Raw genomic sequence first — 22,865 nt, 5'->3', positions numbered from 1 at the left:
AGGCATTTTTGGCTGGCCTCTGCCTGAGTGTACCCACCACCACCAGAGCTAAATGCACCACAGTTACTGAGGCAAAGACATTTGGATTTTGGAGTAGAAAGCAAGCGAGGAGGCAGAGCTTTCCCATCTACTCTGTGATTGTTTCCTTGGCTCTTCCTGAATGCTCCTCTCGGATATATTAAATATATTATTCCCTGAGCAAATTGTTGATTTTGTTTGTTTATGCAAAGGCTTGCTCATCTCCAAATTGCAGAAATAGCTGTAGACCTGAAATGGTTTTGGAGAAGTGAGAAAAGGACTTGTAAGACCACTGGGAAATAGTGTGTGTGTGTGTGTGTGTGTGTGTGTGTGTGTGTGTGTAAGTAAGTAAAGCTAGTGCATTTTGTACAGCACACCTGTACACTGTCAAAATGATCATCGGAACAGATGCCACTTAATATCTCATTCAATAGTCTTCAATGTTTTTCAGACCATGGGACCCCCATTAGCCCAAACATGCGTTTGGAGACCCACTTCCTACATTTATTTATTTTTATTTATCCTACCACACATTTGTATGGTGTTAATGCTGCTGTCGCAACCCACCTTAGATTCAGTAATGCACTAGTGAAAACCAAATATCAAGAGGATAAAATTTGGTGACTTAACGAGACAGGGCTAAGTCCACACCATGTATTTAAAGCACATTAAAAGCATACACCTACCTCCAGAATTCTGGTAATTATAGTCTACCCTTAACAAACTACAGTTTCCAGGATTCTTGGAGTGCGGGATGTGTCTTAAATTTATGGTGTGCAAAGAGCTCAGGATGGAGCCTTTTGTATTTATTTCAGTCATAGTGACTTGGGATGAAGCCCGCTGGACAATAGAGGGACCTTTTGAGTAAACATGTCTGAAGTCAGGCTGCACAAACAACAAAACGAAAGAGGAAAGAGAGTGATAGGCTCAATATTTTCATTAGTAAATTTGAGTGTTGTTTGTTTGGTTTTTCCCTGGGGTGGTGAGGGGAATTTGAACACTTCCTTCTCTTGACTAGAAAGCTCATTATTAGATCAAGCCATTGTTTAATGTGCTCTGGTGCTTCTCTGAAGGCCTGAGATAAGGATCTGTTGTTCCTTACCTATAAACTCCTAGCACATGGCAGGGGCAGAACATGGCATTGTGTGCTATATAGGCTGGAACGTTTTATGTTCTAGGAAAGCATGATTAGTAAGCATAGTGATCTATGCTGCTTCTTAAGGTAATCAAACTCCTGGAATGGTGTGGTTTGAGTGGGGTGGTGGGAGCAACAGTAGAGTGATTGGTTAATTCTCCAATTGAAATCTCATCAAAGCAGACCTGGAGTCGATAAAAACTCCACCCAGTTCTTCAGTAAAAGTGAGAAAGAACACCTGTAAGATCAGAATAGAGCCTTCAGGAAGTAGAATTTGGGTCCATACTCACCCAGCTATTTGTCTTTATTAGTGAACAGTTGTAATGTTATTTCGCAAACTTCTCCCGAACCGTGTGTGTGTTTTTGTGTATTACTTCTTTTAATAACACTGATCCTTAGCTTGCCCTTTTATTTATCATTTGACCCCACAACTCTATGATCCTATGAATTCAAGCTGCTAAGAAGGCCAGCAAGGCGCAGATTCGCAGTAAAACAAATAGCGTAAGATTAAACCGGCAGACTACAGTGGTGTTGCAAATCACAAAAGGAGACATGGTGTTAAAGCTGACTTTACAGCCAAAGGGAGAAAGTCATGGCCATCTTCTGAACGCTCTGAAAGGATCCAAACAGTCAAGAAGCCAACCCCCCCAAAAGTTTTGCTTCTGGCAGGTGTCACTCTAAACTTCCTAGGTCAGGGTTTGCTAGGTTGGTGCTTTCCAGATGTGTTGGACTGTAACTCTCATCAGCCCCAGGCAGCTGGGAGCTGTAGTCAAAAACATTTGGAAATACCAGGTTGGGGAAAATATTCTAGAATCTAAATGATGGCACAGTTGATGGTGCAGTATCATGGCTAAGAGAGCTAACTGGAAATCCCTTGTTCATACTGTATGTCTGCCACAAATGACAGGCAACTGTCCTTTGGTAATATTGGAATACTGTAATAATACCAGCCAACAGACACCAGTGTGGTGTGGTGTGGTGTGGTGTGGTGTGGTGTGGTGTGGTGTGTACAGAGGACTGCATTTGGATACAAATCCCCACTCACCTGTGAAATTCTCAGCGTATGCATTCGCCCATACTAACCTACCTCATAGGGTTGTTGTGAGGACAACATGAGGATAAGTCAACATATGATGCACTGAATACATTGGCAGAAGGACAAGGAAAAGATGAGATAGTTTGTTCAATGTACATGGAGATGGGGGGGAGAACACTCTATAATTATTTAAAATTATTATCACATTTTGATAGGAAGACCCTAGTATAAGATTCCTGCACGTGACATAAATTATGAAGGGCAGAGGTGTTTCCAGACCAGCTTTCCCTTTTAAAATACATGGAAGAAGTAGACTTATACATTTCCTATTCTGTATAGGGTTTGGTTCACACATAACACTAAACAGTGGTTTGTTAAAGGCTAAGCCATGGTTTGTTGAACAAACCACAAGTTGTCCCACAGACAATCAAAGAAATCATGGATTGTTCATTTTCCAGTTGCTCTAGCCTTGTGCCTTTGTAGTATTGCGGGTATGTCAGGTGGAGTGGTCAGGCAAACCATCGTTAAGGAAGGGTGCTGGGTTCGTACATAATGTAAACCATAGTTTAATAGCTTTCACTGTGAATCAGGTCTGTGTATTTGAAAGCGGAAAGGTACGACCTTCATAATGTGGTTTATGCTACACAGATGTATTCTTATCTGTGTTCTAGTACAAAATAGCACAAGTCTCTTGTGTGTACATGTGTAGATAGCAGAAGGGAGACATTTTAAAAGCTGAATTCCCCAGTCCAGCTATTGTTGCGATTTCATGTGAATTGCAGCAACCCATGACTTTTAGTAATGGCGCAAGATTTAACAATTTAAGTCAGGCCGTTAATCAACTGTTAAGTTAGTTGGTTGATAGGTCAGAACCTATTTGAATAAGTGGGGCCGAGAGGCATCCTTTGAAGATATTTGTTTTTGCATTTTTGTAGCATAGTACAAGGAAATGGGGGCGAGGGGAAGAACAGAAATAGACAATGTGCAGTGGTTTTTGTTAACTTTCTCACACATTTAGTATTTAGTGATAGGGAAATTCGTTTACATTTAATCAACGGATTTAAAGGTAGATGACTAAGCAACTAAAATGTAAATGGTGAAATGTTCCCCACTGCCCCCCCAAAGGCCCTGGGCTGATCTAACAGATCTTGTTGAGATACAAGAGAAATGTATACAAGCCATGCAGAAAACTAGTCCTATACATGAGAATGTACAAGTACTTCAGTCCAATGTATTTCTTTCTCCCAATTGTACCTAGTTTCTAAACTCCTAAACTGAACTTTCAGCCTAAGCCAGAATGATGGCAAAACACAGACATTCATCCTGCTACCCCCAATTAAATAGCAGGGAACTGGAACTAGGTCTGTTTCCCAAATAAGCCAATATTTGCTGATTGATTAATCAATTTGCTAAAGTTGCACACTAGTCAATACAGTAAGTCTGGAGAATAAAATCATACTACTTCTGTTTTGGATAATGCACAAGGTATTTCCTCTCGGGGGAAGGTGAAGGCTTCAATGGCCATGTACAGCTTTCAGAAGCAGTTGTATTTTTAAAATAACAATTAAACTGCAGCTCAATTAACCAGGGTACTTTTTTAGTGGGTTGAAAGTGTTTCCCCTGCATCAGTTCATCTAATTGATTCAATGCTGCAGCCCTAATTAAACCCATTTCCTGCCCAATCCGATTCTGCTATTCAAGAGTAGAGGCCAGGCATCTCCCAAAAGAATGACACGCAGTCCAGTCCGAATGAAGGAGAAATGCAATCCGTTGTCAAGAAGCAAATTATATTTTGGGGAGGGGGAGGCAGACGAAGTGTTCTCAGAAGAATATTGCCCACCAGAGATCTGAAGCCCAAGAAATGGAATGAGCTTGGCTTTAAAACGGTTCTTTGGGAAAACTCCAGTTAGCTTGGCTTTTGGCAGGCAGGCTCTAAACCAACGCCCTTTTTCCAACCATGGGAGAAACTGTTTTCCCGCCCCTTTGGATAGAAAATATGTTTCAGGCCTGAATAAGGAGAACCTGTGGCAGAGAAGGGGGAATCTCGGGTTTGGGAGGCCAAATGCAGACTTCTCTGGCTCTCAGGACACTACACAGATGAGCCACACCCCTGACCAGCCCTGCTTTGCAACCCCCTGGGGTGTTTTGATCTAGTGGAAGGTGTCCTTGCGCTCCAATAATGTTGCTTGCTTGCCTGATTGAAGCATGGGTAGGTGAGGCCTGTGTGTGTGTAGATACTACTAGCCTCTTGTTGAAAGGTTAAAATGGGCATTCCCTGCTCTGTCCGCTCCTGCCTCTGGCCCCTCCCATCACCGACACATGGCCCTGTAAAACAAGAAAATCCTTAATAAAATATATTAAAAAAAGAAAAAAAAGAAAAGGTTATCCAGAAAGGAGTGTGGCCCTTGGGATGAAACAAATTTTCTCATCTGGGTCTATGGGCCATCATAAGCCAGGTAGGTTCTTGAGGGAGAGGATCTGGAACGAGCCAAGGCAAAGAAATTTGTCACTGATAAAAAAAAACCTTGGCCTAAACTGTGTTTTTGCCACTTAATTCAAATACAACCTGGGTGCACCGAGTGGTGCAGCCCACCCAAATCCTGTGGTATTTATCCATCACATTCATATCCCACCTTTCTTTCATGACTTCAAGGTGGCGCACATGGTTCTCTCCCTCCCCATCCCCACAGTAACCCTGGTTAGGCTGAGACCCAGGCCGACTTTCCTCTCTGAGTGGGGATTCGAACCCGCGTCTCTGAGGTGGAGCTAGAAGCTCTTCCCCTCCGTTGCCTTCTGCCAATTGGTTGTGCTGGTGAGAGACAAAGGCACTCTTTGCCTGTGCCAGCCTCCCCCAACCTAGCGCCCTGGAGATGGCTTCCACTACAACTCCCAGCACAGCTGTAGTCCGGCATATTTAGTCTGGACATGCTTAACACCTTCTCATTATGACATTACTTCAGGCAGAATCCTCATACTGAAAGGTTCCTGAAGTGACTTGGCTCCAGCTGGAAACCCAGCTTGGAGTTGGGACATCTGCCTTCAGGTTTCTTGCTCTGCCCTGACTTTCCCTGGTAGGCCTTGGTTCAGCTCCCTTTCTGTAAAATGGGTACGATGAGTAATGGACCTGATCAAGCTGAGATTATATTGATTACCATCTATGGAACACGATGCCTTATGCTTTATAGCACAAGCCTGCCTCAGGTCCCTATTTCCAAAGATTTGACAGGCTAAAACAGAGCATGGGGTTCAAATGCTGCTGCCTCCATTTGGCTGGATCGCGCTGCATCTTGTACAACAGTCAGCGAGGGAGAAGAGGAACGAGGAGACTTTGTCCTCCTAGGACATCTTTTCACATTTCGTTGTGCTAGGCAGGCAGGCAGGCAAACTGCTCGATCGCAGGCGAGGGCCTCCTTGGATGGGAGAGACTCATGGGACCCCCTCCCTCGCCCCCCCTCGCTCAGATTTTTGCTGTGGCTCTCCTCCCCCACACTTTTCAAAGTCCTAAAATGCCCCAGAAAAAAAAGCATCTTCCCCCTCCCCAAAATCTGTGGAGCAATTTCCTTGGCACGTCCAGGTGTTCGCCAAGCATTTATAGCCGAAGGGGAGATGGGTTTCAAAAATAATAATCAAAGATGACAGGCAATGCCTTTTAAACGTCTTCACCGCGCCGGGAAAGGCGGGGGGAGATTCCCTCGCTTCTATAAATAAAAGTTAGGGTACACTCCAAAACGGTCTCTTTTCCTCCCCTTCTGCCCAAGCTTACTCACGAGTAAATGTGCCCAGGATCGTAGCCATTCGTTTTGAATGGGTGAGGTTTTTTTTTTGTTTTTTTTTTAATGTTTTTTATTAAAATATTTTAATGGATGAGAGTTTCAAAGTTTCAACCGTGGACACGCTTACCTGAGAGTAAGACCTGTTGCACTTGTCAGGACTCAGATATGCGTAGGAATTGCGCGGTGAGGCTGAGATTCTATTGAATTTGACACGTGTGAGCCGCCAGAGTCTGAAGTGAAAAGCTCGATACTATATTGTATCGGTTTGCTTGCATTTTCAGGAAGTCCGAAATGATTCGACTTTCGAAAATGTTACGGAATTAAGCTGAAAACTCGCACCGCGTTTGGGGTTGTGTTGTTTTTGCTTTCTTTCTTTCTTTCTTTCTTTCTTTCTTTCTTTCTTTCTTTCTTTCTTTTTTTGCTGAGTGAAATAGTTGGAGCGGGTGTTTTCTCTTCTTTTCTTTTTACACAGGATGGTTGAAAAGATGACAGTTAAAAGTGTCATAGAGCATTTACATCTTTAGAGAAGTATTCGGAGTCCCCGGTAGAAAACTTAGTGAAGAGTCACCGATTAGTAGGAGACGCCCTGCAATCAAATGAGTGTCTTTTAGTTTACTCATCTCAACGAGTCTACTCGGAGTAGGGCTTTAATGGTGGCTGACACCCTTAAGACAAGGAAGGAAAGGCAGAAATTGAGAAATGCCATCACCAAAATAGAAAATTCATAAAAAGTTCCGAGGTAACTATTAAATTATCTCGAAAGAAAAAGGAGAAAACGCACACATATTTTCCATAGAGAAACTGAACCTTTCGATTGCCCCCTAGACTGACAACCCATTTGGTCTTGAAGTATTGGTTTATTTATTAAATTTGTCAGTCGCTTTATCTCGCCTAGGGCAACTTGCCCAGCGACTTACAAGTGATTTCAGTGGAGAATTCGCCATGGGGAATGTCGAGGGGGCGTCAGGCAGCCTCTGAATCTCCCTGTCTCTCTCTGCTGTGGGTTGTTGGATCTGTTAGAAGGGAATCAAACAAACCAGAGAAAATGGTAGAAGTGGAACGGATTTAAACACAGGGTGAAATTTACCAGCAGTGTTCATAATCGTAGTGGCGAGAGGCGCAGAGCGGGCGACCTCGGGTTTCTTCTCCTTGTATCCGGAGCGAAGCTGCTCTGCGTCTTTGAGCGCGCGGCGGCTGCTGCTGAGTCTCTTTTCCGCCTCTTCTCTGCCAGGAGAAGCCCGATCCGAGATATAATAGAATCGCAGATTTGCAGAGCTGGAAGGGACTCATGTGCGTAGCCAGCGGGGCGCAGTGGGAGCAACTGCCCCCCTAAATCAAGTAAATAAATCCAAATACTTAACTAGCTGACCAGCTGCATCACAGATAACCCGGTTCTGTCTCCCCCCAAACATAAAGCCTGCCCCGCTAAAATAAATCCTAGCTACGCCCATGAAGGGACCCCCAAAGGCCATCTATTGCAACCCCTTACAATGCAGGAATCGCAGCCGAAGAATCCCTGGCAGATGGCCATCCAACTTCTTTTTAAAAACCTCCAAGGAAGGAGAGTCCCCGACCTTTCGAGGGAGGCCGTTCCTCTGTCGGATCAGGGCCATTTCCCCACCTCAACCGCCACTTTTACTCAGCCAGAGCGAAGTTCCACATAGTTTACTCCCAAGGAAGTCTGCGATTTTTGCCCCGTTTATCTGGGATTAAGCCCATGGAATGCAGTGGGGCTTTTTCATAGCCGTGACCTGGAGGATTGGGCTCTAAGCGTGCCTCTAGGGGTTGTTTCCAGCATTGTCGTACTCGGAGTAGCCCCACTGAAATAAATGGATATCTTAGGTCCTTTCATTTCAATGGGTTGTATCTAAGTTTTACTCAGAGTAAGCCCACCGAAATTAATGAAACAAAGTCAAACGTGTCTGTTAATTGCAATGGATCTACTCTGAGTAGGTCTTGCATTGGCTGCAACCCGTACAGTGTGTAACCCCTATACATGTGTATTCAGGAGTAAGCCTCATTCAGTTTTTCATTGGATACAGAATCCCAGCCTGAGAAGTATTTCTTTCTTTGCATCAAATGCTTTCAAGGTCTCTCACTTTTCCAATCTGCATACCCAATTTGGGGTGGGGGTGGGGGACTCGGGATTAACTCTCCTTGGAACCAACCCCATGGATTATATGGATCCTGATTCTCTGCAGCTCTACTCTAAAGCAAGCTGTCCCATTGACTTAAGTGAGGGATCATTCCCATTTTATGATTGCACTGCCTACAAGTCTAGACACATTAACTTGGAATTTAAGTCCCAGTGAAACCAAGCAAGTTCACAGTTCTATACACACATATATCTGAGTCTTCAACTAGCCCTCATCTGTGGATAGGATTTTACTGTAAATGTGGTTAAGCTCAGACTCCAGTACTTAGTTTGCATTAGTTTGGGGGTAAACTCAACTGAAGAAAATGAGGCTTGCTTGTGAGTAAACATGCTTTGAATATAGCTCAGGTAACTGTTAGTGGATTGGGAGCTGTGCTTTAGTTTCCTAACCCTCCAGTCAAAGCCAAGCCCCACCTCCCTTCTTGAATAAGCATTATTTTGCAGATGTAATCCCTGGATGTATTGAGAGACAACTGTGTTGCAATCTTCCTTTCATCATTTCTTACCCTGGCCTCTGTTCTACAGGGTGGTTGAAAGAAGTCTCAAATCATATACGGATCAATATCCTTGCTTTTTCAAAAAAAGATGCCACACACCCTAAAACAGCCCTACCCAGATTGGGTGCGGCATAAAATATCTGTCTTCCTCCCCCCCCCCCCGTAAATGGTAGTGAATAAACTGGGTGAGATGGGACAGAATGCGTGGGAAGATGAAAAGCTTCCAGAAAAGTTTACGATTGTTAATATTGTTTTAAATTTATGTCGTGTGAGTTGCCTCCAAAATTTTGGCTGAGAGATGTAACATAAATATATTTTAAAAATATATATATTTAGGTGTGTGTGAGAAAGAGAGAGAGAAAGTTTGTCTTCTTAACTTGTTTGATGCTGTCTTCCTGCATCAATATAACCAAGAAACCCATCTTGGGGAAATATTAATTGAAAATGGCCTGGACGACTAAAAGGGATTGCAACCCTCCAGTGGTTAACCACAAGAGGTTCATGTTTAATAGCTTTTTCCAAGCAGCTGGTTGCTTGACTCTTGGAAAGAAGCAATTCAGGGGTGTATCTCCAAGGCGGAGGAGGGTGCCTACATTTGCCATACGACAGGCCTAAGTGGTACTATTTTTTAAAAAATTTAAAATGGACACAAGCAATATTTGTCTATTTGTGCTGTGTTTCAAAAATAACTTGCACGTGGGCAGTAAAAATTAGTCATGCTGTAGGACGGCCAGATTATAAAACTTGCAAAAAGCAGGGGGAGGGGAGAGAGAGAAAGTTCATGCTATTTCATCTGTTGCACATCAGAGCCTGGGCTGCTCCCTCTTCTTGCTCATGAGATTCTGCAAAGCACCTTGTATACTGGGGGCACTACGTAGAATCAGAATTGTAGAATGGGAAGGCTTCCCAGGGGTCATCTAGCCCAACCCCTTTCAACGCAGGAATCACAGCTAACAAATCCCTGACAGATGACCATCCAACCTTTGTTTAAAACCCTCCAGTGAAGGAGAGTCTACCATGTTCTGAGGTCGTCTGTTCCATGTTGAGCAGCTCTTACCATCTGACAGTTCTCCCCTCTGTTTAGTCAGAACAATCTCCTTTCTTGTAATTTGAATCCATTGGTTTGGGTCCTACGTCCTGCAACACAGGAAGAATTTGGTTTTCTGCTGTTTGCAAAATGAATTGCAATTTGGGTTGTCAAGAATCATTGCGTAGTAATTTCTGTAAAAACATGAACTTTCAGTCCCACCTTAACCATATTAATATACACAAGTGGGACACGTGAAAATGACTGTTTTTTTATTCATTAAAAATATTTATATACCCCTATTCACTGACAGTTCATTAGCAGATATCCTTTTCAAAAATCTGGTCTGGGTGAGGCTCACCTAAAGGGCATAATTTAGCAGATTTAGGCTTTGCATATATACCATTCTCACACAGAATCCTGGGAAGTGCAGTTTGCTTAGAGTGCTGGGAATTTAGATAAGTGAGGGGTAAACTACAGTTTCCAGGATTCTTTGGGGGAAGCCAGGTGCTTTAAATGTATGATGTATATGTAGCCCCAGAACCCTGGGCAATACATGTCTACCCATTGGTAAATAGCCTGATTTCAACAGGACTTACTCTCAGGTAAGTGTGTACAGGTCAGGCATCCAGCCCTAGGCATGCTATACAGCACTTGTGCACGTAATAGGGCGCCAGATCTTAGCCACTGGATAAATGAAACTAGAAATTGTAGCAAAAGAGAGGGGGCAGAATAGGTGAATGAAAATAGGCGTTGCAGGCTTGTGTCTGTGTGCATGAAATAATATATATGATGAAGGAAGTCTTTAAGCCTTTTTTGTCTTAAAAGATGACAGGAGAGACAGGACAAAGCATGTGTCATGCTTTGAACACTTGAAAGAGCACAAATGTTCAGAATTATTAATATTGGGTGGGTGGAGGTGTTCAAGCACAGAATATTGAAATAGGTGGAGAACTAATAAGGATATAATATTAGTGGATTTAACTACAGAAGCACAAACATCACAAGCAAAACTCAGGATTAACTGGGCCTTTAAAACAGAGTTACTGACAGGTAAAACGTCAGTATTCTTTTTATGGAAACATTTATGTGTGGGGACGTAGATGGTAAACTGTCAACAAAATGCCAATCTACTCTATTAGTTCCCTAATCCTTTCAAAAGAGCACTTTATGCTAGCAGCCATCCCAATGCCTTGTGGCAGGAAGTTCCAGAGACTTAATTGCACAGCTCGTTAATCTATGCCTTCTGTCTGTATTGAAGTTAAATCTGCTTACCTGTCCATTTCAGCTGCACATTAAAAAGAGGCAATGTGTGACTTCACTACCTCAACTGCACCTTTGAACTTGTAAGCCTTTATCTTGTCTCCCCAAATCCCAGACCTGGGAACTGCCTCTAGGCAGCACCTTCATGTTATCAGTATGTAGGCTCTCATCTGGACAATTCCTGCTTCTAGGCACTGGTCTACATAAACATATCCTCTCCTGATTCAGGTGGAGTGGAGAGCAAGTGAGGTGGGAGCCACCTGCATAAATTGAAGACTCCGTGCTCCAAATGCAAAGGGCACAGTGCTTGCACCTTCAAACCCACAGAGAGCACTGCTGGGGCGGCGGCAGCAGCACTGAGCACTACTGAGAGGTTGAGCAGAATTAGTAGGGTAGCACTTCTCTTCTCTCCCAGTTAAAGTAACCAGTCAGGGTGGCCAGTGCTCCAGACCAGAGAATCCAGGTGCATTTGCAGTTGATAGCATTTGATTATGCAGGGCCAGCTCCTCCCTGGCTGCAATCGCTTGCACAATCCTTTTTACTACTGTTACTTCAGGCAGATTAAACAACAGCTGTTTCACATCACACAATTGGAAGATGTACAAAGGCTGCTAGTGAAACATCTCCCATTGTATAGAACAATGAAACTGGCATGTTAGGTGTATGTGCAATATCCGTACCTGTGCATGCCAGATTCCCACAGTCATCCCAGCTCCTTCCTCCCCCCCCCCCCGCCCGCCAAAAATGTGGGAGGACCATAAGAATGAAGCATCCCTCTCATACAGGTGTGCACATCAAATGTGTGTATCAGAAGACAGAATGCACAGGCACATAAACCATCACATATACAGGGTTGCATGCATCCCATGGTGTCTCTTGCATGAGCAGAAGAGATTTCCACTCATGCAATGAGAATTCGCCTTCCTTTCTTGCCCCCTCCAGTCACCTGCACACCCTCAAACTCTGCTCTAGGAGGCTGGAGAACCCTCCAGAGTGTATTTTGGGGGTGCACGCAAACTGCACCAAGAGGAGAGAAAGCTACAGTTCAGTTGTGCGACTGGAAGTTCTGCTCATTCATTATTGGATTCTGCCCACCGTATTTCTGGCCGTTTGGACCAGCATTAGGAAACTGAGGGCGGGTGGGGAGAAGCCGTGCTTGAGCATCTAACTGAGGTGGATTTCCAAGGCTGCATGCACACCAGACATTTTAAAACACAAAGCACCCCTCTGCCAAATCGTGGAAATTGTAGTTAGTTAAGGGTGCTGGGAATTAAAGCTCTATGAGGGGTAAACCAGGATTTTGGGTGGGTGGGTGCTTTAAATGTATGGTGTGTACGCAGACCAAGCAACATTAAAATAGGGTGTATCTAACGGTGTAAAAAGTGCTGCTTAATGTTCACTTAAATGAAATGGGAAGATAGTGTGTTTTGTTATATAGATGCAGCCCAGCACATTGCAATGAAAACACAAGAAATGCAACAAACAAAAACCAGGCATCAATAAAGCCCACACAAATAAAGCCCACTAATTGAAACAGAGAGCAAAGAGATGAAAGCACAGAGCCTGATCAGTTGGGGGGGGGCATCCAGCTTATTCGTCCTTAGCATGAGAAAAGGGTTCTCTTTTAGGAAAGGTCAGGTGTATATCTCACCTACTCCACATGCAGATGGTCCCTGCCAGCATCTCCAAGGAGGGCTGGGGAAGACGTAGGGAGCTGCCCCCTGTTAGTGGTGTCACTTTAGTTGTATAACTTTGGCTATGATTTTATAGATTTTGGAATCTGTCTCTTGTATTTTCCCATGTCTTGCCTTGCTTTTCTGGTACAGCCTTCCCCAACCTGGTGCCCTCCAGAGATTTTGTGCTGCAAAATCAGCCTCCAGACTTTGGCCAGGCTGCCAGGGCCCAACAGGAACTGTAACCCCAAATATTTGGGGAGCACCAGTAGTGCCTTAAGGAGTTATACTTGATATGCCCCCCGATGAGCAAAGACCAGGTGAAGAGGGTGGGAAGGCACATGGGCTAAGCGCACACCCCACCATGGACGGGTGCCACAGCCATGCCTCTCACTGCTGACACACATGGCAGAAACACTTTCCCGCCATCCAAAGGTTTGGGTGTTGTGAGGAAAGGTGCTCTCAGAGTACTGAAATCTGTGGGGAGAGTTCCTTCACGGGTCCCTCCATAGGTGAACAAGATGCTTTGACTTGGTATGAGGCAAATTTCTCTGTTCCTCTGTTCTCTTATTCATTCACATCGCCCTCACTTGCCCTCAATGATATCCTCATTCAGATTGGCTACTTAGCACTGTGATGTCATCCTGTTCACTACATGGTCCCTGTTGGGGTGGGATCAGCCAGGAAGTGACGAAAACGAGCAGCACCTGGGATAAAATGACACTGACGCCACCACAGCAGCCCAGGACCAAAGTGGAGTGGGAGAAAAGTTGAGCATTTTACACAATCTCAGAAAATACTCTGTCCACAAGAACTGCTAGTTTCATCTCCCAAAAATGAAAACTGAGAATGATGAACACGTAGCTGTACAATCTCAAGTACACCCAGCATGCATTGCTTCTTTCATTTTGCTTTCTGAGAAGCTTAGGAAAACTGAGAGCAATCTCCGTTTTCCAGTTAAGGGCAGGTTATAAATATTTGCTGCTGTGCAAGAATTCTGAGGGATGACAGGCTATATAGGCAGAGCAAGCAGGACGAACATCTTGGGCATGGCTGCATGCTCCTATTCACCCTCTGCTCTCTGCGGCTTCTTGTTTTGCAGCAATCTGCTTAAAGCGGTGCCAAGCCCCATCATTGGAGTGGCTCACCTCTCTGTAAAATATTTACCCTATTTCTTAAAAAATACTTTTATTGAACCATCGTTGGGGAGGGAGTTAAGGTGGAGGATTGGTTTATGCTGCAGCACGAGGAGAATAGCAGGCATGAAATATTTGAGCCCTGCCTTGGGTTTCCCATCAGTGGTTTTGAAGATGGCAAATACACAAATATGTGCAGGGAGCCAGTGTGGTGTAGTGGTTAGAGGGCTGGACTCCAGCCTGGGAGACCAGGGTTCAAATCCGCCCTCGACCATGAAGCCCCCTGGGTGACCTTGGGCCAGTCACTGTTTCTAACCCAATCTTGTAAAGTTCCTGTGAGGACGAAATGGAGAGAGGGAGAACCATGTCTGCCACTTGTGAGTTCATCGAGGGAAAGATGGGATATAAATGTGAGATACACACCCACACACTAGACTCTTAAAGCTTCAAACAACACTCCAGACAAGTTTGTGCTAGATCCCAGAAGGATGTCGTTAATCACCATAACCATCTATTTATGCCGATGACTAACATAACAGAAATATTAAAGTCTTAAAGCAAAACAAAATGTTTTGCTCTATGTCTTTACTTGCTATATCTCTCTTATGTTAGTCACTGTAATAAATACATGTGGGTAATATATATATATGTAGCCACAGGCTGGCATAAATCACAGAACTGGGAACAGTGTCCTGCAGATCACTTTGTGCCCCACACAGGCTAACCAGTTCACACTTTGTACATTAGATGTGTCTGTTGCATGTAAGTGACATGTCTCCTAGTGAGAGGCATAATGTGTGAGGGGCAGAAGTGTGTGCAGTGGTAACTCAAGAGAACAGGCACAGAGTGTGCTCAGGGGAGCCACCCTTAGTCACGGCTGCCTGGCATGGTATTGTTACAGATATGTGTCTTCCCCCGCCTGCTGTTTATTGTGTTGAAACACTGGTGCATATGCAGCAAAAATATTTGCCCCCTAAATTGTAGATTGTCTGCTATCTCAGGCAAATGTCTGCTATCAGGGTGGTGCCTACTCCTTAACCCCCACCCCCTGTAATTACAATGCTATGCCCTGAATCTCATCAGTTGCACAGAAATCAATTTTATTTGCATCATTTATCATATTTATTCCAGTTTGGCTAGTTGGGTGGGAGCAGGTGAGCAAGGAGCTATGTAGGCCACTCTTTAGACTACTGGATATCATGGTCAGATGTCCCCTTTGACCTTGGAGGTTTCAGGCATACCTTGGCAGCCCTAAAGCCTAGAAACTTGTGCTTTTTGAAAGAAAGAAAATTGTTGAGGCTCTCAGAAGGGTGAAACCTGGGCATCTTTTCCCGCCCTCCTCCTGCATGGTAGTGACAGGCCTTCTACGAGGCCCTGTCTATGATAGAAGCAATTTTGTGACTTACCACAACAACCAGCTCCATTCTTGAACTGCTCTGCAGCTTGGAAGCTTCCACCTCCCCAACACTTAACCTCCCCAACACATCATCTTGTCATTTAAACCCCGGGCTCTGTGTCCTGCGATCCCCAGTGGATACCGTAAAAGATAGCCCTCCTCCTTCTTTCTGACGTTCTTTTAAATATTTCATAGCTATCAACATGCCCCCTTCCCAAATTCCACCCTCTCCCCGGGCTGAACAGACTGATTTCTTCCACGTTTCCTCCTAGGACAATATCTTCCAGCCCTTTTAATCATCCTCCTTTGAGCGTTTTTCCAATTTGTCTTAAGACTTAGCAATCTCAAAGTGGACACACAAGATCTCTCACAGGGAGTCTTGCCGAAGCTGAGTGAAATGGCTGTTTATCATAGCCAGAGGTTGGCTTTATTTTAAAATTTTCATGTAATAATATTCATATACTGTTTAGCATTAGTGAATCATCTCATAGAGGTTTACAAGATTAAAAATGGCAAAACTGATTCATAGGGGGAAAGGGGGCAAACCCTCATATTATTGCATTTATTAAACTTATACTGTACTGTACTCTTCTTCTTAAAGGAGCCCTATACAGGGCAATTGTGTTAGCACTAATGGCCAGGGGGAGGCTGATCAAACAGGTGGTTCCCCCCCTTTTAATCATAAATTTCATTGAGTTTTCCATATTTAATTACATTTCATTACACAGATCTATATCATAAAGCATTGCTCCAGCAAGAGCATCGACTTCCCCCCTCCCTCTTTCTGACTTCCCAACATCTTTTAACAAATTCTTCGTATTTCTATAGATAATTTTTTACCTTATATCTTCTTCTTTTTATTTTAAAATCACCTCCTTATATGTAAATCGGTTCCATATTTTCTCATTACAAAGCATTTCATTATTCAAATTAAGCTCAAAATAGTCCTTCAATGTCTTTTGTGCCTTTCCCAGTATTAGTTGATTGTCCAGTAATCCATCATTCATCCCCCAACTAAATATAGTCTCTTCTTTCCCTTTCAATTCCATTATTAACACATTATGGTCTGAAATACTTTTAGGAAGAATTTCTGTTTTTGTTACTCTTGTTGCCAACTCACAATGGAAATGCCCAATGGTTGGTTATGATGATTAAGTTCATGCTTATCAGCAGAAGTATTGTCCTTTCAACCATAGATGTCTGTATAAGGAGATTAGACAAAATCATGGAGGCTATTGATGACTACTAAGCATGGTGGCTATGTTGTACCTCTACTATTGGAGGCAGTATGTATGCTTTGGAATACCAGTTGCATATCCCAAGCATATTCTGCATCCTGATTCAGATTCCAGAGTCCCAGGCCTTCAGCCTTCTCCACAGGGCAGGTGGGGTGGGAAAGGCGCCCTAGAGAAGGTTGGGGAATTTCATAGCAGAAGGACCTCAAGCTAATAGTGGTGAATGACGGGGAGTCATTGCGGAGGCTGCTCAGGTTCTGTGATCCTTGCGGAGGGAGAGAAAGATGAGTTTAATACTTTGGATGTTCCTCCAGGCAATAGAACTGGAGCGGGCCATACGTCACAAGTGCACGTGCAAGAGTGACAACTTGGGAGGGTTTCTTCAGGAACCTGAGGAGAGATTGGCAGCAGCGCAGCACTCTGTATGCCGGGGGGAGGGGTACTTGTAGAGGAGGGGCTTCTCCTCACCCCTTTTCAGTCCCACCAGTGCCTGGAGTTGCCCTCTGGCCGACTTCAAAACAACGTGGTGGGGGATGCTAGAACAAGGCCCTTGGGAGCAGGGTGTCGACAACTCCTCCTGTTTGTACAGTATCAAGCAATGCACTGGATTTCATGGAGGAAAAGGCTATCCATGGCTACTAGCTTGGATGGCCATGTTGCACCTCATTGTTGGAGGCAGTAAGCCTCTCTGGATACAAGACAGTAATCAAAGTACTGGACTGTACATGGATTAGAATCTACTGTAAATCTGATGTGACTAGTAGAGTAGAAATAAAAGTGTTCAGAATGAGAAGAAAAAGTAGTATTGGTCTGATAGTGGGCAGGCTGGCTTACCATAACTGATGTCCCTCCCTGTAAGGTAAAGGGACCCCTGACCATTAGGTCCAGTCATGGCCGACTCTGGGGTTGCGGCGCTCATCTCGCTTTATTGGCCGAGGGAGCCGGTGAGCAGCTTCTGGGTCATGTGGCCAGCATGACTAAGGCGCTTCTGGCGAACCAGAGCAGCGCACGGAAACTCCGTTTACCTTGCCGCCGGAGCGGTACCTGTTTATCTACTTGCACTTTGACGTGCTTTTGAACTGCTAGGTTGGCAGGAGCAGGGACCAAGCAACGGGAGCTTACCCCGTCATGGGGATTTGAACCGCCGACCTTCTGATTGGCAAGCCCTAGGCTCTGTGGTTTAATCCACAGCGCCACCCGCGTCCCGTCCCTCCCTGAGGAACCCCCATATAAGTTTCCAAAGAGCTGCATATTCCACGGAGCACAGCTTGAAAATCACAGTGTTCTGGTTGATTCAGGAAGGGAGTATAACAACATTCAAATTAGATTAATTTGCATAATTTAGACAGGATGCAGACATCAGCCTTTCCTGATGCAGATTCCACATGACTTTAGTGAAGGGGTTTGATGTCTGGGTTTTGTGGCACAAGAAGGCGCCCTTCCTGCTTCATGCCAACTCCTTTTTCCTAGTTTGCACTGCAATGTGCAAACTTGTTCCTCACCTGGAGTAAATTCATGAGCCCTCTAGGGGTTATGTGGAGCAGGGCTGTCTCACTTGGGGACTTCACCTCAAACTTTGTTAGCAATGCTGATCAATCCAATGGCCTGCGAGGAGGAACCTTGCAGTAAAGGGAGTGTTCCAGAAAGTCCCAAGTTTATTGAGAACAGGATGGCAAATTTACAGGGCTAATTTTGTTCATATTTCTAATTGTAGTGCATTCATAATTACACAAGCACGCTTCTTTGGGGGGTGGGGAGCAGCCCCAAGTCTAGCTTCTTAGTCTTTGGTTGGGATGGAGTGGAAATCTTTTGATACTCTTCATAGCCTCAAATGGGTCATGTTGTTCTCTAGACCCAAAGTTCTTAGCAATCTTTATTTTGGGATTTTCTGTGGGTCAGGTTTCTGGGTTAGGAAATATCTTCCCATCCACTGAGTTAGTAAACCCCTCTCTAGCTGGTTTATCAGACAGATGGCTGCACCTTAACACATAGTTGTTTCCCTGTGGTCACCATTGGCTCCTATGGACCGTTTGTCTGCGGTGTCCATTATCCTTGCATTCTAGGTGATGTCATTGGTTTCTTCACTGGCAGCGCAGCGACTCTTAACCTCTTTCCCTTTGGCCTTATTAAAGAAAAAAATGCCACAGACTTGCCAATTCATACTCTCACTCTGTTTCTTTAATGCTATAATCGTTTTTCATGTGTCAACATCATTCCAGACCAACACCCGCTGATGATACAGGAAACTTGCTGCTGTTGCATCCCTGCTAGGTGGCCTTCCAGCCTCTGCTTAAAAACCTCCAAGGAAGGTAGGAGAGCCCGCCACCTTCCCTGGCTGCCTGCTCCACTCTCAAACATGTCATGCCACCAGGAAGTTCCTCCTCCTAACATTTAGTCAAAATCCCCTTCCTTGTAATAGGAACCATGGCTTCCTGGTCCTCCTGCCCTCTGGAGCAACAGGAAAGAAATCTGCACCATCATTTTTGTGTAACAACCCTTCAGATATTTAGATGAGGACCTGGCTGGCTTCAAGCTAGCAGGTTCTAATTCACCACTGTTGTATTTATTAGAACCCACTGACTGGAGGCAGAGAGAAAAATGGTGACTCAATGGGAAAGAGCCAGTTAGATACTGCACCACATGAGTGATGTGCACTTGGGGTGACCAGCATATATACCGTACAACTATGTGTGAGTTCCTAGAGGTCAGGGATTAAAATGAGACACTCTAAAGCTAGCCGGTAGAGCTACCCAAAGGCTGAGGTTGCTGTGACCTGTTTATTGTGCATTATCGTCCTGATTTGCTTGCACAAAAAGTTTTTGGAGAAGTTAGATGATGTCTGCTATTTATTATTTGCAGGGAGGTTATATGACATTGCATCAATCTAGGGTTACCTTGCCAGTGCATTTTCCTGTCACTTTCCTTATTGCAAAAATTTCAGTTTTTGAAAGAGAAGTGGGTTTGTTCCACAAGACTGCCAAATCCCCATTTTATTTGTGCAACCTGACCTGAATTGGCCTGATATGTGATTAAATCCCATCTGAAAACAGGGACAGTGACTTGAGTGAAAGGCAACTGGTGAAAACTCAGAATTAAGAGACAAGGGTAACTCCAGGTATCGGTGAAAATAACATACGAGATGGAAATTGCTTTGCAAAAATATTAGAAGAAATTTGCAAACTGATGTGGAAATGTGGAAGAGAAAGTAAGACTGGAAAAGTGAAAATCGAAATTGACCTCTGCCCATTCCTAGTCCCAGAGCTGAGCTGACTATCTTTCTTTGGCCACTTCAAGACTGGCACTACTTGACAACAGTCAAGTATGACAGCATGATGAATTCATATGCCAGTAAATTTAATGTTGATTTTAGTGTTCTGATACAACAAGCCCACTTCCAAAACAAACAAACAAACAACATTTTTGTGGTAAGAAAATTGATGAGAAAATGTCCTGGAAAGTGTGGGATAATGACAACATCATATGTCCTTCTTATGAACAAATCAGAATGGATGCTCAAGAAACAGCAATGTGTAACAACCTCAGTGCAATTTTTGTGCAAACACATCAGGAGGAATGCTCATCTGGAAGCACCCTTCATTTCAGCAGTCTTAGCTGCTGTGTATTTGTGTGTGTGTCAGAAACTTCTGCTGTTCTGCTGCAGATCATCCAGTTGATCTTGATCTGCCCCTGTACTGTTTCAGATGTTTGCAAGAAAAGTGGGTATTCCCTGCTTCTCCATAAGGAACTAGCGTGAGGCAAGCCTTCCATAACTCCAGAGAACTGCTGTGAAAGATCAGGCTAAAATCCATTTAGTCCAGAAAACACTTTCCAGAGGCTCACTAGTAAGACATGAAGATGATGTCCTCCTTGTTTGTCCCCAGTACACTGCTTCTCTCTATGAAGTGGTAGTCAGCAACCTGGATGGCTTCAAAAGAGTGTCAGACAAATTCATGGAGGATAAGGCTATGATTCTGTGATCTCCAGTCTGCTTAAGCCAGTACCTTCACCCCCCAACCTTAGACATTTTCACACCAGGAAGGGAAAACCCCATCCCTGTACACTTAAAAAATAAAGTAGAAATATGACGGCACAGTGGATGTTGGAGGCACAGAGAAATAAGATGAAATTGCTGTTGTCATTTTGCTCAGCCTTTTCTGGTTACACAGGGAAATTGTTTTTCTTGCAGATTAAAAAAAATCATTATGTTACATTAAAAAAAAAGACTAGAAAGGGGGAAAAAGCAAGCTGAGTGCTAACAACCGTAATGATTTTTGCTTTAATTAGAACATAACAGGCTTTTTATTAAATACCGCTGAATAAGAAATGCTTTACCAGCCGGGTACACAATGTGGGGTTTTGTGCATTCATTACATGCCACTGTTTGCTTATTTCTGCATGTGTGCCAAGCGAGCAAGAGATAATATGTAGAAAATGTGCTCCAGCAATATATTTATTTTTTATTACAAGGCTGGAAAATTTGGCTGTAATCACAATGTTGGGGTTTGTCTTTTGGTTCAAATCCTTGTCAAAATTTGCAATTTTGTAGAAAATCAACCCACCCATTATTCCATCAGATGAGGTTATGATCCATTATCACATGTCTCAAGGATTTATTTATTTTTTGGCACAGTCTTTGTTTAAAGAACTGTATGTTTAGCGAGCACAGGGATAAGTGCCTGTTTGGCTTCTCTGCCATTTCTGTGTGTTTTTAAACACTCGCTATTTTTAGACTAAGTAAGTTCTCAACAGGAGGGATTCTGTCAATTTCTTTTTTCTCTTTGTTTCTCATTTTTCCAGCCTTAAGTTCAGTTCTTCAACTTTCAGCACCAGTTTTGGGATTATTATTCTTTTAATTCTCATGAAAATGTGTCCTAATTTTAGTGCACAGTACAGCAAGGGATTTTTTATGAATATAATGTATTTTATATGTTATTTTCATGAACAGTTTTATGTACAATTTTCCCCAATTGGGTTTTAGCTGCGTTTTTTCTACACTTTCTGTTGTATGCTGTTTAGAGAGCACTTTGATCAAGCAGTTTATAAATCTTTTATTTATTTCAGAAAATTTATATGCTGCCTAGTTGTAAAAAGAAAACCTGCAAAGAGGATATTAAATTTATACTGATATAATACATACTGCTTTATATATTGTATTGATTAACAAATGTATTATATAATTACACTCCCATGACCCCTCTATGAGACTTTGGTGGATGGAAATGGTGGAATCCTCCTCTGTTTTTGCCAAGTCTCTTTCCCCCCTCCCCACATTCCACGGCAGTAGAAAGAGATCTGTCCCAATCGAGTTAGACAGCATTTATATCAAGAGAAAACACGGCTCTCACTTCTGACCAAATCTGGGATGCCTTTTGCCTAGGCTGCTGTAAAAGGGCTGAGATTCCTATTTATGCTGTACTTCCAGCCAAGGCTCCCAGAAAATGTGAACAGAGAGATGGAGCCTTAATTGGCAGTGTGCAGAATTAATTCCCTCGCAGTCACGTTTATTTTGGTGTAGGATTGCATCATTCTTCCCTTCCTTGCTCATCTCCACCTACACGTTAGAAGCATTGTCCAAAAGAGCTGCTGCTACACTTTCCCTAAGGAGATGGAAGCCAATTCTTGAAGGGATTTGGGGGTGGGAACGGGGTCAGAAGCAGGCACACGGGAAATTAACTGAGGATGACTACAGCCTAGTGGAGCTGCTGCTTGTCGGACTCCAGTGAACCAGCCACTTTTTGCTGATGGGTTGAGCAGCTGATCGTGTCCACAGGTGAGGAAAAGCTTGATGGTCAACTGACTTAGGTGCCTGGGTGGCTCACATTAGAAGCCAGATAGCAAAACTGAAGTGTTTGCAGATTTACTCCTTGACCATTGGGAGTTCAGCGGCACCTGGAGGTTCTCCACCTTGCGCACCCTCTCCGATTTTAACAGCCACATCAGGGCAGGCAGCTGATCCTTGACAATGATGGGAATTGAGACATAGTGCAATCCTCTTCCTAGTTTTATAAAATGTTGGAGGGTTTGCAAAGTAGGAGGGTTCTGCAGTCCCCACACAGGAGCATTTCAGCAGGTGAATTATTACAATTGCATTTTTATAACTTTTGATTTTTATGTTATGTTATGTATTGGCATTTAAGTTCTGTGCCCTGTGGTCTTTTGACAAAGAAAACTATACAAATTCAATAAAATAAATACATAAATGACTGCAGAAGAGGTTGCAGTGTGTGCGTGTGCAAGGAGAGAGGCTTGAAACTTGCTGTCCCAGCCAATTTATAGCCCCGACATTCCGAGTACAGATGTGGAGAATATACAAAGCGAGTTGGATTCACTTTTGAAAAGTGTTCATCTTTCCTCCCTCACTACAGCTCCATCTCCTCTGTTGCCAATTGCTGATGGTTGAAATCTCCCTTCCTGCCCATCCCTGTTCCTCCCTTTGTCAAGCAAGCCTAGCTGAGGACTTTTATTTTAAAGGGTGGATAAATATCTGCCAGGGATGAATGATGTATAATTAATTAATTCTG

General features: G+C 43.7%; 1 protein-coding gene across 4 annotated transcripts in view; it reads left to right on the top strand.

The window, feature by feature from the left end:
* Positions 1 to 22,865, top strand: part of TFAP2E (transcription factor AP-2 epsilon) — a 70,778-nt gene that overhangs the window by 15,144 nt on the left and 32,769 nt on the right. For 2 of the 4 annotated variants that reach the window (XM_081921484.1, XM_081921485.1), the window contains exon 4: positions 18,564 to 18,653. The exons of the other annotated variants lie outside the window; for them this stretch is intronic. In XM_081921484.1, the coding sequence (XP_081777610.1) occupies positions 18,564 to 18,653 (90 nt within the window). The remainder of the gene's footprint in view (positions 1 to 18,563; positions 18,654 to 22,865) is intronic. 4 annotated transcript variants of the gene reach the window in all.

This window comes from Podarcis melisellensis (assembly GCF_964234715.1).
Source record: "Podarcis melisellensis genome assembly, chromosome: 8".
Lineage (NCBI taxonomy): Eukaryota > Metazoa > Chordata > Lepidosauria > Squamata > Lacertidae > Podarcis > Podarcis melisellensis.
Note: the sequence above shows the minus strand (reverse complement) of the source record. Positions and strands in the feature narration are given on the sequence as shown.